Source organism: Callorhinchus milii, unplaced genomic scaffold, assembly GCF_018977255.1.
Source record: "Callorhinchus milii isolate IMCB2004 unplaced genomic scaffold, IMCB_Cmil_1.0 Scaffold1, whole genome shotgun sequence".
In the NCBI taxonomy this organism is placed as follows: Eukaryota; Metazoa; Chordata; class Chondrichthyes; order Chimaeriformes; family Callorhinchidae; genus Callorhinchus; species Callorhinchus milii.
The window spans coordinates 24,309,907-24,324,885 of record NW_024704742.1 but is presented as its reverse complement, the minus strand read 5'-3'; the positions used below and the strand labels follow the sequence as shown (position 1 = coordinate 24,324,885).

The window sequence follows — 14,979 nt, the reverse complement described above, 5'->3', positions numbered from 1 at the left end:
ATAGTTACTGCTGGTACTCCTACAGGAAAGAGAAAAAATAAACATGGAGGAACTATAAAGCCATTTATAATCAGTTAATGTCCAACAGGATCTCTGAATAATTGATCCCACAACCAATCCCTATGTGTAAAAAAAAGTCTGAGAACACTGAGGCCATCAGGCAACCCAATTACAACTTCAGTTAACAGTCGATGTATGGAACATAGTTTTATGTAGCTCAGTATCATAGAGCACCAAGTCATTGGAGTGTGCAAGGAAAGAGGTAAAATAGTCCTTTAATTAGCACATTGGATCCTATTAAACAACAATGCAAAGAATTAAATAATTTAAAGTGTGTGTAATACACACATAGTACTGTCTGAGAGTTCAAAGAGATATTTAAAATAGTATTTTCTCAAACAAAACGATGCAGAATATTGAGGGCTTTTGCATGATTGAATGCGCCAAAGATGAATCAAGCATAACAAACTATATTAAGCTAATTTTACATGTGGAAGAGATCCAGGTTTATCAGTCTTAATTAGGTCACACTGCAGCATTCTCTTCTCATGAGGTCCTAGTCGCAGTTCTGGTGAGCTGTCATTGAAATTCGATCCTTTGTCACAAGACACTGCACAGCACCTGGATATATTTTGCTTAAGAAAAAATATCTTCATTCAAATGCACACTGAAACCAAGAATGCACTTAGCTAAACTGTGTTTCGACCAACAACCTATTCATTGACAATAGTTAGGTTGACATTGAGCCAGTGGACAGGAGATAGCTTAGACAATTAACAAACAAGCACGAAACAGAAGCAAAGAGTGGTGGGAGGGAAGAGGACAAGAACTGTCACTGCAGCAAATATGCACAAATCTATTACAGGTAAAAGAGCAGAAAGTCGTATCAGTCTGGACCATAACATTTAATACAACTTAAGTGAAATAGGAGTCACTGGCAAACTCGCACAAGTTTTAAATTAGACGACTTAATATGATTTATGCAAGTTAAGTTTGTCTTTCGTGAGATGATGAGGGTCAAGACCTCGTTTCTGTACTTGTTTCAAATGCAGGACTAAGTGCACATGCAGGACTTCATTAATGCAGCTGGGAGGTGCACATGAGATACTTCAATGTAGCCAGTAAATGGGATAGAAGCAATATGCATTAGGGGATAATTAGCATTAGGATTTAGAATTATTTGGAACCAAGAAATCTTTATGATTTAGCCCTTTATCTGACTTGTAAAATATGACTAGTGCAAAGTAATAAGTTTTTTTTGGTAGGAATATGAATGCGACCGATTTAGGCTATCATAATTTATAACGACAACTAATGCAAGTTTACCTGTGCAGTAAAACCCCAGCTTACTGGATTCCGGGTAGCTGGAATTCAGCCCTAGCCAGACCAGGCCTGAAACCAAAACTTAAAAAAAGTCATGGGTTCGCACGCCCCACCAGCCTAACTCTCCTAGCAATCGCTAATATCACGCTGAACAGCCTATATGATCCCAAAACTTCCTGCCTTACTGTCCTTTCTCTGCCTTCAGGACAGTGTGTGACATGTCAGCCATTTGTCTGTCCAACACCGAGTCATGTTAAAGGTTGTCCACATAGGTGAGGGATTACTTTTTATTAAAAAAAAGTGGTGGAAATGCAGATTCAATGCTGGTAAATACACCATAGGCATTGTCTGGCACTGCATACACATTTTTTTACATTAGCAACATTGCAAGTACACCTAGCCAAAAATTCCAGTTTATTGGACCAGATCTCCTTATGCACACACACGCCTGGGTAACCAAGGTTTTTCTGTATTTCGTGTTGACAAGAACAGATTTACATATACTTGGGAGCTCTTTACTACAGTATTACTGTATTTGTTCCACAGATCAAAACAACTTGAGAAAACGGGAACAACACCTCAATTCTTGCTCATTCAAATTCAACCTGATGTTTCCAGAAAACAGCATCTTTACTAAAGCACCAACCTAGGTTCAAGTAACAGGAAGGGAAATTTAACTGGATGAGGCATTGAAGGCCAACCTCCCATATGTGGAAAACAGATAAAATTCCACCCAAACTCTGGCAGAGAGAGAGAAAAAAAAATCAAACCTCGCCAAAGAGCTTATTAAATTGATTGAGAAACGTTTCCTATAAGAAGATTACCTAACTGAGAAAAGTTCCAAATATTGTGAACTAAATCCAAGCAAAGAGCTCACCAGACTCCTGCAGTACTCAGAGGGACACGCCTTATGATACCTGTCCAGAAAGTGAGGCAGAGAAGCCCAGCAAAAGAGCCCCCAATGTTAAAAACTTAAGAAATCCACGTCACAAAAGGCAGCCATTTGGCCCATTCAGTCAGCAACTTGGGACGACCTCCCAACATGAAAGGCGCTATACAAATGTAATTTTGTATTGTAGAGCACAGAGATCAATTCAATCCCACTGCCCCACCTTATCCCATACCCCTTCAAGCTCCTGTCTTTCATATTTCTGTCTACTTCCCTCTTGAAAGCAACAATGCCTTCACCACCCCAACAACACTCTGGGTGAAACAAAATCCTCTCAAGTTCTCCTTCCCTGTTCTTGTGGCTATATTATAACAATGTTCCATAGCCACAGACTCCCCTATCAATTCTCCCTATTTATTCTGTCAAAACTCTTCTTAATTTTGTACACCTCTATTAGGTCCGTCCTCAACCTTCTCTGCTCCAATAAAAACAGATCCAGTTTCTCCAAAATTCGACATACAACTGTAGCCCTTCACCCTCAGAATCATTCTCGGCATGTTGATGGAACCACCGCATATTTTGATCAGTGTCTAAATCTTTGCTTAATTGTAACAACTTGTTAGAATATGTATATACACACCTAATATAAATACCCTTGTATTTTTTTTAATGTTCTCTCCATTGGCACCTGCCTGTGCTCCTCATGATGGGGATGTGTTTTACTCACCCTGGTTGTCTTCCTGCTCAAGTGATCATCAACTATTGTCTTCAGACAAATATTGCCATGATAAACATTGCTTTCAGGAAGATCTTTACAGGACAAAGTGTGACACGCCAGCCACCTTGGTGTTCCAGCAGCAGCAAGTCATACTAAAGATTTTAAATTCAAAGCCTAGTCTGTATTGGGTTCACCACCAGATTGTGAAAACTGGTCTTAGTACCCTCTGGTTTAGGGAGGAAAACAATTGGGTTTCCTCCTTGCTTTTACTATCCATTGATGCCCTACTGGAAAGTGCACTTGGACATTGGGCAAAGTCATGCAAAAGCCTGCCAAAACACACTGTAGTCTATAAGATGGTGAATTTCCCATTTTAGAGTTGCAATAAATATATCTACATCACTGTATGATGGTGGGGACTTCCAAAATCTATCATCTCATAAATTGGCTCTCGGCAAGGGACCAGAAAATACCCAAGGCATGTGGATTTGTATTCCATCAACAGTCAGGAGCCCTTCAATTAGCAGAGGAATAATAGGGTTAAAAAAAATTCTTTGGGAAGATGATCTTATGTACACGCTCGATTTTACCACTTTAATTATTAAAGGTGAACACTCGATTTAGACTGACACTTCTGAACTCAAGAGTGGGAAAACAAAAATGTCTGGCAATGGTATTTAAATATACTTCAACAGTTACTAAAGAGGCCACATGCTGAGGAGTTTAAGTATAGATAGCAAATATGGATAATAATGCTTTGGCATTATCTATCACTCTTAAAGCATCCCCAATAATTCACCTAAGCAGCATGAAACACTAACATTCGAATTGGGGTTTCTGGTGCGTTATAAGTATTAAAATATCACAATATAAGTTTTGCACCCTGGGCTGCTCTGACAATCACTAGAAATGGGATTTCCATCCCCAGCTTTAAGTACATTAAACAGTTGGCTGCCAATAGAGTCTTAGCAATTCAAATGCACAAAACAGACCTGTTGAACGTAATATCTTACCTTTTGAATTGTTTGAGAAATATTCCAATATTCATGCTTCTTTTCGCATCCAAAATATTGATCTAAAATATAAAAATAAAAATTATGCAGCAACAATTCTGAACAAGTGGCCAAAAACTGCATTAATTGTTCAGAAAGTTGTGGAGAGACATTCAAGTGCCAGCTGAGGTCCTGTGATGCAACTAGATCTATCTAGAGCAAGGAGAGTTTGGTCACATTTACTGTTGCAAGTCAACAAGTCAACAGACTGAGGAGACGCAATTAGTTTTGGCAACTAAATATGATGTCTGTAGAAGGGAGTTTAGAATTCACTGTAGCCCACTTTTTGAACACATGGGTTCAATGCAGTTGAAAGACAGATTTAATTTTGTAATCAAAACCAGAATAAAACACTATCCTGTGCGAGCGGTGCTATATAAATGTAAGTTGGTGTTTTGTGTATGTTGTAATTTTATTTTCTAAATGGGACCTAAACCCAACCCAACTGGGTCAATCAGGACAAACTTTTTTGGAAACTAAACTGACAATTATCTATGAGATAGCAAAAGCAACAACACCACTACCTTCCACAGAGCTCAAACCTCGTTCGAGTGAACTGCAGCTCTGTGTTCCCACTTACCTGATCTGACCTACTTTCCAAAACAGATTCTCCTATAGCGCAAGCACCAATAGAAACTTCATCTACATCTGCCCTTGATATGACACGGATGCCTGTTGGATTTAGATACAAATTCTAACGATTAAAACAAAATTACAACATACGGACACAATGCCAACAGGAAGCACAAGGATTCCACGGTGACACTGGATAACAAACAGTTAAATGGTAACTGCAAACAGATTTCTCTCCTTCCCACATTCTACTTGGATTCAGCTCTAATTTAGCTGATTAATCCCCTTTCCTGGCACTGAGACTCTTAAGCAAACTTCAGCTTAGTATTTTCTGTCCCTCTCATCCATATCCTGTGACCTGTTGTCTTTTGTCCAACTCTGAAACGCAACTTAATTCCACTCAAAATCTTTTCCTCCTCCAACCTTTCTGTTGCCACAGGTTGAAGGAAAAATATCCAGGGAGGAGAATGCAAAACTTTAGAACAACACTGTGTTTTATCTGAGTCAGACAACATGTATAAAAATAAAAACACATCAAGTAACCCATCATATAGTGATATTTACAATACTTCTTTGCTGTGCATCCTTTCAAACAGGTTACAGTTTACAACAACAAATTACATTAGTATAACTCCATTCTCACGGGAGGACATCTCAAAGGGCTTCGTACGACTGACTGGAGGCAGTGTTATCGTTGGGGGAGGACAATCAGACCAAACAAAGAGATGTGTCTAGTGGCGGATTTTGAAATGAGGGAGCAAGGTGGATGGATTCCAGGCTGGAGTTCCAGAGAGTGGGGCAGAATGATTTAAAACTTACTCACCGATAGTGGAGCAGAGTGAGACTTGAAACAGACAAGCGTTTGCTGATCAGAGGGAGCGACCAGGGCAGAAAGTCACAGGATGGGGCAAAGCCATAGAGGCATTTGAAAGGGAGGACAAGAATCTTGAATTTGATCCACTGGGCATTGAAGAATCGAGGTTGTATTATATCAGCTAAACTCAACTTGGAAAATATGACTATTTTATTCTTTCTCCTCCCTCCACTTCATCACTGCTGCTTACATTTTGCTGCATCAGTCTCTAACTGTGGCCTAAGCAGGCAATCTTGTCTCAGCCTGCTTCCTAACTGGGCACTTGGAATGCATGAGACTTGTCAACACTGGCAAGCATTCCTATTTCCATCTGCTCTGGTCCACCTTCCTACATCTCAGCTAAAATAAACTTTATTTGCATGTGGGAAGTGGAGCTCACAGTTACATCTTACCACTGCATGCCACCGTTGATACACCCACGCTCAATTATATGCATAGACTATTAAAGGCTGAATGTTTGCCTGCCTACTTGAGTCTGTATTCTCCACACATTTCTTTTGACAGGATGGTCCATTTTTCTCCACTTTCAGGCCACAGACCACTGAGCAAGCAGCAAAGACTGGAACACCTCCACTTTCAACAACAACAACAACAAGATTGCATTTATAGAGCACCTTTCACGTCGGGAGGACGTCCCAAGGCGCTGGATAGTTGGGTCAGGACCTGAGCAGGGGGGAAATGGTCAGGGTGAGGGGAGGGAAGGGAGGGAGCGAGGAGGGGGTAGAGGGTCGAGAGGGGAGCTGAAGGCACGGTCAAAGAGAAAGGTCTTGAGTCCGGCCTTGAAGGAGGAAAGGGAGGAAGCAAGGCGAAGGCACTGGGGGATGGAGTTCCAGAGCCTAGGGGCTGAAGGCCCGGCCTCCGATGGTAGGGAGGTTGGGGCGGGGGATGTGGAGCAGACCGGAGCCAGAGGAACGGAGGGTACGGGCAGGTAGGTAGGGGGATAGTAGGTCGGAGAGGTAGGAGGGAGCGAGGCCGTGAATGGCCTTGTAGGTGAGGATGAGGATCTTGAATTTGATCCTCTGGGGGATGGGGAGCCAGTGGAGGCGAGCGAGGGTGGGAGTGATGTGGTCCCGAAGCCTGGTGCGGGACAGTACACGAGCTGCAGAGTTCTGAATGACCTGCAGCTTGTGGAGGGAGGTGCCGGGAAGGCCGGCGAGGAGAGAGTTCCCATAGTCCAGTCTTGAGGTGATAAAGGCGTGGACCAGAGTTTCAGCAGCGTGAGGGGTGAGGTAGTGCCGTAGTCTGGCGATGTTTCGGAGGTGATGGAAGGCGGTGCCAGTTGTTTCATCCCTACTATCCAAACAGAACCAGGAGGATGAGTGACTCATCTTTCTAGTTGTGGCTTCACTGTGATAAAACCTCTGTACAGGGGCTTGCTGCTTGCCATCTGTGTTGTGGGAAGATCTTACATTTGAATAAACACAGCTCTTTGAAGTTTTGAACCTAAAACACCAGTGCCAACAACAGATTCAAGCAGATTCTGGATCTCTACAGGCTTTATTTTAACACAAGCAAATCGTCACATCTATAGTAAGTTTCTATCAGCAATTATCGTCTTTACACACAAGATACCCACATTCTTTTTATCATGCTGATGCTTGTTGTACATACATACACATGAACACCCACTTTGGCAAGGTACCAGATAATGTCCAGCTTCTGATAGAGCTGTACCTCAGCAAAACTCCATGCTTTACTTCTGTTGGGGAGGGGGCAACGGCAGAAGAATCTACACTGTTCTGTGACAATAAAAAAAAGTTAAATTGATTTACCTCTTCAACTTTGTCTCTAAACGAAGATCTAGAATTCTTGTTCTTCGTACCAAAGGCATCCTGTTGTCCAAACAGCTCCTCAATGGTCTGGGTGTCAATCTTGTAAGAATGTTCTCTCGATTGAATGGTCCAAATATTGGTTTTACCCCGGATATGCTCCTCCGGTATAGTTTTCCAGAAAAAGCTCCGTATCCGTTTTTTGGTACTTTTATGGACGACATGGGGACCCGGTGGTGGGGGTGGAGGAGGTGGTGGAGGAGGTGGTGGAGGAGGGGGTAGTCCTGGTGGTGGAGGAGGGGACAATCCGGGTGGTGGCAGCAGAGGAGGAGGTCCAGGTAATAAATCATCAGACACTAACGGAGAACCTGCATTCTCTTTGTCATTTATAAATGACAGGCAACTCATCACTTGCATTGTAATCCAAAGAAAACAATAACTTGGCTTTTCTTCTTGCAAAGTCTTTAACGGCTCAGTTAAATCACACCCATTGTGCTGACAGCAGATGACAACCGCCTTTCAGTCATCAGATTCTGTGGACACAGGCCACTGAGGAGTGCACATCCCGGATGGCTCATATTTAACCATGTTTGTTCTAACGATGCATTGGCAACCTGTTTACAGAACAATAAGCCCCAATGTTAAAAACAGATCATCTATTCATTTAACAAATGAAAATCATTCACAAATGTAATCAATCGCAGTGCACAACAAGGGGAACTTTTAATTTAGATTTCTGACAAATCTAACCTGAATTAATAGTGAAAAAAAATCAAACTGGGAAAATGAATATTACAGCCATGGTCCCAATTTTTGATAAACCAGCAGGCTAGTTTTTTACCCCTCCTCCAGTCTTTTTTTCATAGTGCTGCCTTTCCCCCCACCCCCATCCTCAGTCTTGTTCCCACCATTTCCCACAAAATTAAGACTTTTTCATACAATCTTTCACCATGACCATATTACTCTTTGGAATCTGTTTTGACTGTGGGGGGCTGAGATTGTCAAACAATGGGACCCATAGCGACAACTAGCAATAGGAGGAAGAGTAGTTATAATGAATGAACAACAAGGATTTGAGATAGTGCCTAATCACATTTTCGACACATCTCAAAGCACTTGACAGAATTTATTGTAAAGTGTAGTGACGATTTGTAGGCAAACATGCCACCAATGTGTGCACAGCAATGTCCTATAAACGGCCATTAAGTGAATGATCAACTTTTAAATCAAGAGCAGGCCAGGACATAGTGAGAAATTCCCTTCGCTTTTTTAAATCATGTATTGCGATCTTCAATGTTCACCTGAACAAGCAATTTAACAGCTCACCCAAAGGACAAACCATCAACAATGCAGCATTCCCCCTGCACTACATTGATATGTCAGCCTGGACTCTCAGTTCAAAGTCCCAACTATATGAGCATTAAAAATACAGGCAAGATTGGGTATATCAAGTGATAAAGATGCTGTATCACTGAAGCAATAAGTTTCTTAATGAACTGATATCTGCAGTGAGGCTATGATCAGATAGCCTGACAGATTAGAGTTATCTGCTTGGCTTCTCAAATAGTTACAAGTAAACACTTTTTCAATCCATCACAAATTAAATAATATTAATCTGTATTGCTTGAGTTGCTGGGAGAATTTGTGGACTTGTGAAAATTACTTTGAGAGATTGGAGATACGATAGGATTTCAACAATTTGGATACAAAACAGTTGACAGAAAGATTAGTGCAAAGTTCTGATGATAAAGCCTCTACTTTATTATTTCTGTGTGCACGTCCCACATGTGTCCCTCTCAAGATTGAAAACGTGATGCCTAGATTTTGGTTAAAGCAAATTGGAAAAAGAAATATTTTAAAACCATGTAATTCAAATCTGCTTATATGTTCTGACAGTATTTTAATACTGTACTACAATGTGGAATTACTAGTACAGAAGGATTTGCTGTAATGACCTCACTACAGATTCTAACCAGTAGCACGCTCTTCCATTCACCTCATTGGGTTTAATCGAGTTCTCGATATTTTTATAGCATCTCATAAAAACAGCTGTTCAGGGCATTGCTCCAGACTCAATCACCAGAAGTGATAAAGCAGATCCAAGACCACGTGGAGAAGAGGAATCCGGGAATGACTGCCAGTGATTTCCCCACCAGTCGTTTCACGAGAGTTCAGAGGATTCCTTAAAGTAACCATGAACTCTTGGAGACATAACTGCAAGGGAAGTGAAGGCCAATCTGTTTCATGGGTGCCACCTTCCAGATCCAAATGGTCATTCTGTACACATGATCCCTGATAGGAAGAGTCAGGCGGCTACTCAACTGTGAGGGGAATCACGGCCAAGCCTCAGGTGACAACCACATTGTGCACTCTGGAGCCCAGAAAAGATTGGCTTCTGCTGCACAGAAGCCTCAGCTGAAGTCCAAGTTGTAGCACGTGTGAAGCAATAAGAAGTTTTTGGAGGGGATGGAAGGGGGTGGAAGGGATTGGAGAAAGATTCACTCCAGAAAATATACATTTAAGCTATTTAAAGCAAACCAGAATGATGTTGTTTAAATTGTTCCATAGATACATTTTTTCCCTACTCTTGATTGGGAACACGACCGCACCAGCCTAGTGGGCCAGTTTCTGCACAGTCATTTCCAAGCAGAACATACATCAACTGGAAGCTTCAATTCCCACAGGCTAAAAACAAGGTCTGACAGAATCTTAATAGGATGCCTGTGCAAATCTTAAAATATTTTACACTAAAACACTGCAGCAAAACACAATGTAAATTATTAAAGAAGATTATTGTGTCTTTTATTACAAATATTAGTAACTACTACATATTGCCACTAAACCCAGGTATTTTATAAAGTGAGCATTTCACAAATTAAGACTAATCAGACAACTGGTTTAAAATGAGTAACTGGAAGTCTGTCTCACACAGCTCAAAAGCATTGCTCAGAGGGACCAAGGAGCGACATTGACTGTCCATGAAGGGACAGACAATGTAGGGCGAAAAGAATAGAGAGAATCCATTAAAAACTAATGAACCAGAACAAGAAAGTACCCTTCCATCACTAGTCTAGCCCAGGAAGTTTCCCCTTGACCCTGATGTCAGGGCCAAAATAGATGGTGGAAAAACAAAAAGGATAAAAAAAGAGAAAGGTGAAAAGAGTTAAAATAGGAGAGAACAGGAAAGTTAAAAAAAGTAATAAATCTCGTGATGACAAAATGTTCAGATTTGTTGGAAACTGTTTTTAAGTAGTTTAGGGTTGATTTTAATTACAGTAATAAACCACTGCCATTCAGATATTTACCAGCTTCACTGTGACACCAGAATACTATAGCGTGGGTTCAGCAACACAGTGCCGAGCCAATGGAGGGTTGAAGGATAGTATCACAATTAAAAGCCACAATCCATCATGGTGGAGAAATTCTAGCAATAAAGCTGACAACGCCAATAAAAACAATCACAATACACAGAGCAGCCCCTTCATCACTCACTGTAAAGTCACAGTTCGATCACCAGGGTATTAAAGTTACACNTTTTTTTATTTTGGAGCATGACACAAAATAACCTCAAGATTTATTAAAGATGTCAACCTGGCTCAATTGGAAGTACGTTTGCCTCCGAGTTAAAAGGTTGAGAACTTAAACCCCATGACAGGACTTTGAGCTCAGTCTAAGTGACATTAGATTGAAAGGGTGGTGGAAGCCAATTTGATAACAACTTTTAGGAGAGAAGTAGATAATTATTTGGGGAGGACAAGCTTGCAGGGCGTTAGGGAGAGCGCGGGGAGTGGAATTAATTTGGATAGTTCTTTTAAAATGACCTCCTTCTGCGCTGTGTAATTCTAGGATTCAGTTCAGTGCTGGGGGACTGTTGCATTCTTGAAGATGCTGCTTTGTCGGGAGTCTGCCTGAGGTTTCCGCATGTGTCAAACATTCAGCTCACCAAAATAAATGCTAATGAGGGACATGGCAGGCCTCGTTCATTTGCAAGACTTGGAGGAGCAGATCAGTCACTGGGATTATTCCCACTACAAGCTGAAGACTCCATAATACTGTTCAAAAAAAGAAGGTAACTCTCCCAGTGTACTTCAGAACATTGTAACATAGGGCATTATATCAATTAAATAATAATCCTTGCACTTAAATACAATTATACGTGTCAATTCTCTTAATAATAATAATCCTTGGATTTGATATAGCGCTTTTCACGTCAGGAGGACGTCCCAAAGCGCTTCACAGAACACACTGTAAAGTGAATTGACTGTATATTTGTGGGCGAACGCGGCAGCCAATAGCGCATAGCAATGTCCCACAAACAGTCGTAGATTGAAAATGACCAATTTATTATTGTTTTTGGTTTTGGAGGGATTATTATTAGGCTCTGTGTGGAGTAAGGAAACTTGCCCAAGGTTTCGCCCTGACCTGCCTGGAATTGAACTCAGGTCTCTCACTTGCAAAGCGAGTGCTCTAACCACTGAGCTACAGGACTCCCTCTTGATCAAATGCAAGGAAATATATTTCACAATAAGTACCAACTCAAGAGAATTGATAAATGATCTACATACATATAGAAAGCCCACCCCCCCACACAAAAAAAATCCATTCCCACCACTCCCTCAAACCAGAATAAGGCAAGCAATTGTAATGTCTTTTTTTGAACTGAACTTTTTTTTTTTTTTTGAATACTGTCCCCAATAATCGAAATTTATAAATAAACGTTGTGGTGCCTGCAGCTTTAAACACGTTTGCACAGATAAACCTTCACCAATGGGACATGGATCTATCTAGGGCAAATTGTACTTTTACTAAATTTAGTCACAGTATTTTATGAGACCTGCAGTACAAACTGATGCATCCCTTCAATGAAACTTACTCACAGGCACACGATTGAATTTCTCGATTTAAAAAAATATAGATCATACATATATACATATACACACACACACGCACACACATAAATAAAAAGAGTTATGCATAAATCTCACACTTGTCTTCTGGATCCTTCTTGCAGAGCAGAACAGCGTTTGGGAAAAATGAGGCGGATGAAATAGTTGAACCAACACGGGAGACCAAGAGCAGACGTGACCGACTCTGATCAGAGGCGGTGTTTGAAGTCGCATCAAAGCGGAGTGTTTTTGGGGGGGGGAAACAAGGAACAGATCGCTTACAGCGCATGCAACCAGGTGGCAGCATTCACCAACTTGCCAGCTAACTGCTAACTTACCTGCTAAGTTAGAGAGGGGGCTTCCTTGGGGAGGGGAGAGAGAGATGGGGGTTTCCTTAGGGGGGGGAGAGAGAGGGGGGGTTTCCTTGGGGGGGGGGGGAGAGAGGGGGGTTTCCTTGGGGGGGGGAGAGAGGGGGCGGTTTCCTTGGGGGGGAGAGAGGGGGGGGTTCCTTGGGGGGGAGAGAGAGGGGGGGGGTTCCTTGGGGGGGAGAGAGAGGGGGGGGTTTCCTTGGGGGGGAGAAAGAGGGGGGGGTTCCTTGGGGGGGAGAGAGAGGGGGGGGTTCCTTGGGGGGGAGAGAGAGGGGGGGTTTCCTTGGGGGGGGGGGGAAGAGAGAGGGTGGTTCCTTGTGTGGGAGAAAGAGAGGGTTCCTTGGAGGGGGGGAGAGAGAGAGGGGGGTTTCCTTGGGGGGGGGAGAGAGAGGGGGGGTTTCCTTGGGGGAGAGAGTGGGGGTTTCCTTGGGGGGAGAGAGAGAGAGGAGGGGTTCCTTGGGGGGGAAAGAGAGAGGGGGGGGGTTCCTTGGGGGGGGGAGAGAGAGGGGGGTGGTTCTTTGGGTGGGGGAGAGAGAGAAGGGGGGGTTTCCTTGGGGGGGAAAGAGAGAGAGAGGAGGGGGTTTCCTTGGGTGGGTGGGGGGGAGAGGGGGATTTCCTGGGGAGGGGGGTGTGGGGGGAGAAAGAAAGAGTCGAAAGTGAAACACAAAGGAAGAGAAGTGTGTGTGTGTAAAAAACACACACACACAACGACTGTTGGTTGGGAGAGAGGTCTCGGTGTGTTCACTGCACAACCTGCGCCTCAGTCATCAATAGGTTTGCAGTGAACTCAATTCGGATCTGAAAGCGGTTTACAGACAGACAGACAGTCAGACAGTCAGACAGTCAGACACACACACACAAACCAAGCCACGCCGGGGTCCTTAGCAGCAGTATCTATGCTAACATTTTCTTCTTCTCTCTATCTATCCATCTCCCTCCTCCCTCCCCCCTACCTGCAGTATTTTGGCCCCTCTCTCTCCCTCCAGTGCTCTCCCTCTCTCTCTCTCACTCTCCCCCTCCAGTGCTGTCCCTCTCTCTCTCTCACTCTCCCCCTCCAGTGCTGTCCCCTCTCTCTCTCTCTCTCCCCCTCCAGTGCTCTCCCTCTCTCTCCCCCTCCAGTGCTCTCCCTCTCTCTCTCTCACTCTCCCCTCCAGTGCTGTCCCTCTCTCTCTCTCTCTCTCCCCCCCTCCAGTGCTCTCCCTCTCTCTCCCCCTCCAGTGCTCTCCCTCTCTCTCTCCCCCCCCCTCCAGTGCTCTCTCTCTCTCTCTCTCTCCCTCCAGTGCTCTCTCTCTCTCTGACTGTTTGACAGTCTGAGAGGTGGATCTGTCCCTAAAACCGCAGCCTTTTGTTCTGCTGATAAAACCAGATACAAAAACGTGCATTGTGTAGTCTCTCGTCCATCCCTCTCCCTTTTCACACACATATATATATATATACACACACCCCCCCCCCCCAATGCCCTGCCTACCTGCTCTCCTCTCCCCTCTCCCCAGCCTGGCAGAGCTGCAGGGCAGTGCTCCAGAGCAGAGGAGGAGGAGGGAGGGAGGGAGGGAGGAAGGAGGAGGAGGAGGGAGGAAGGAGGAGGAGAGAGGAGGCATCATTGCAGTCAGTCACCCGTTGATCAATACCCCCACCTCCCCCCCCCAGAACCTGAGGAGAATGTAATGTGCTGGGAATCAATAGACACCACAGCATTGCTCAAGCCCTTTTTATCCACTCAACTCTACCCCTCTCTCTCTCTCTCCCCTAACCCCCACACACACACCCCCCACCCCCCCCCATACCCCACCCACATACCCCCACACACACTCACCCCCCAAAAAAAAATATTCTTTCAATTTTATAACTAATAAAAGTTTTTTATTGGTGGGGGGGTGGGAGAGAGATAGAGAGAGAGGGAGGGTGGGTGGGTGGGGGAGGGGGTTTGGGGGGGGGTTGGGGGTTGGGGGGGGGAGGAGAATTTGCACTGAATGAAGCAGGTTATTACAAAGTGTTTAAACATCTCAGAGGGCATTGTGTGTGTCTTCTCTTCTATGCACTGCAAACCCCAGCACAGCCCTCATGCCGTCTGCCTCAGGGTGAGGGCTTTGTAAAAAGCTGCTGCCAGTGTCTGTGTGTCTGTCTGTCTGTGTGTCTGTGTCTGTCTGGGGGGGGGGGGGGGGGTGAGGGGGGAGAGAAAAGAGAGAGACCTTCCACTGATCCAAACCCCCAGTCACAGTAACCCATCCCCTCCCTCGGACCCATTGCATATTCCCAACAGAAACTTAACTCACGCAGCGTTTTCCTCTCTCCCCCTCAAAGTGCTAACATTTTAAAACTCCCAATTGCATTGACACATTATATGCACAGACTGTGCAACATATTATTGATGATATGCAACATTTATATACCTATATATATATATATATGGAGAGAGAGAGAGAGGGGGGGGAGGGGTATGGGGTGGTGAGGAGATATTCAAACCCATAAACGAACCAAAAGCTATAACAAAAATAAACCTGAAAGAAAGGAAGAAAGAAAGGCACAG

At 43.7% G+C, this 14,979-nt stretch overlaps 1 protein-coding gene across 4 annotated transcripts in view; it reads right to left on the bottom strand.

Moving 5' to 3' along the window:
* Nucleotides 1–14,979, bottom strand: part of fhdc1 (FH2 domain containing 1) — a 42,274-nt gene that overhangs the window by 27,174 nt on the left and 121 nt on the right. The window contains exons 1-4 of one of the 4 annotated variants that reach the window (XM_042338484.1): nt 13,921–13,938; nt 12,184–12,289; nt 7,202–7,812; nt 3,944–4,005 (exon numbers count right to left, since the gene is read on the bottom strand). In XM_042338484.1, the coding sequence (XP_042194418.1) occupies nt 3,944–4,005; nt 7,202–7,615 (476 nt within the window). In that variant the 5' untranslated portion in view covers nt 7,616–7,812; nt 12,184–12,289; nt 13,921–13,938. Of the gene's footprint in view, nt 1–3,943; nt 4,006–7,201; nt 7,813–12,183; nt 12,448–13,920; nt 13,952–14,979 lie in introns of those variants that run through there. The other 3 variants (XM_042338488.1, XM_007903993.2, XM_042338498.1) reach the window with 3 other exon arrangements.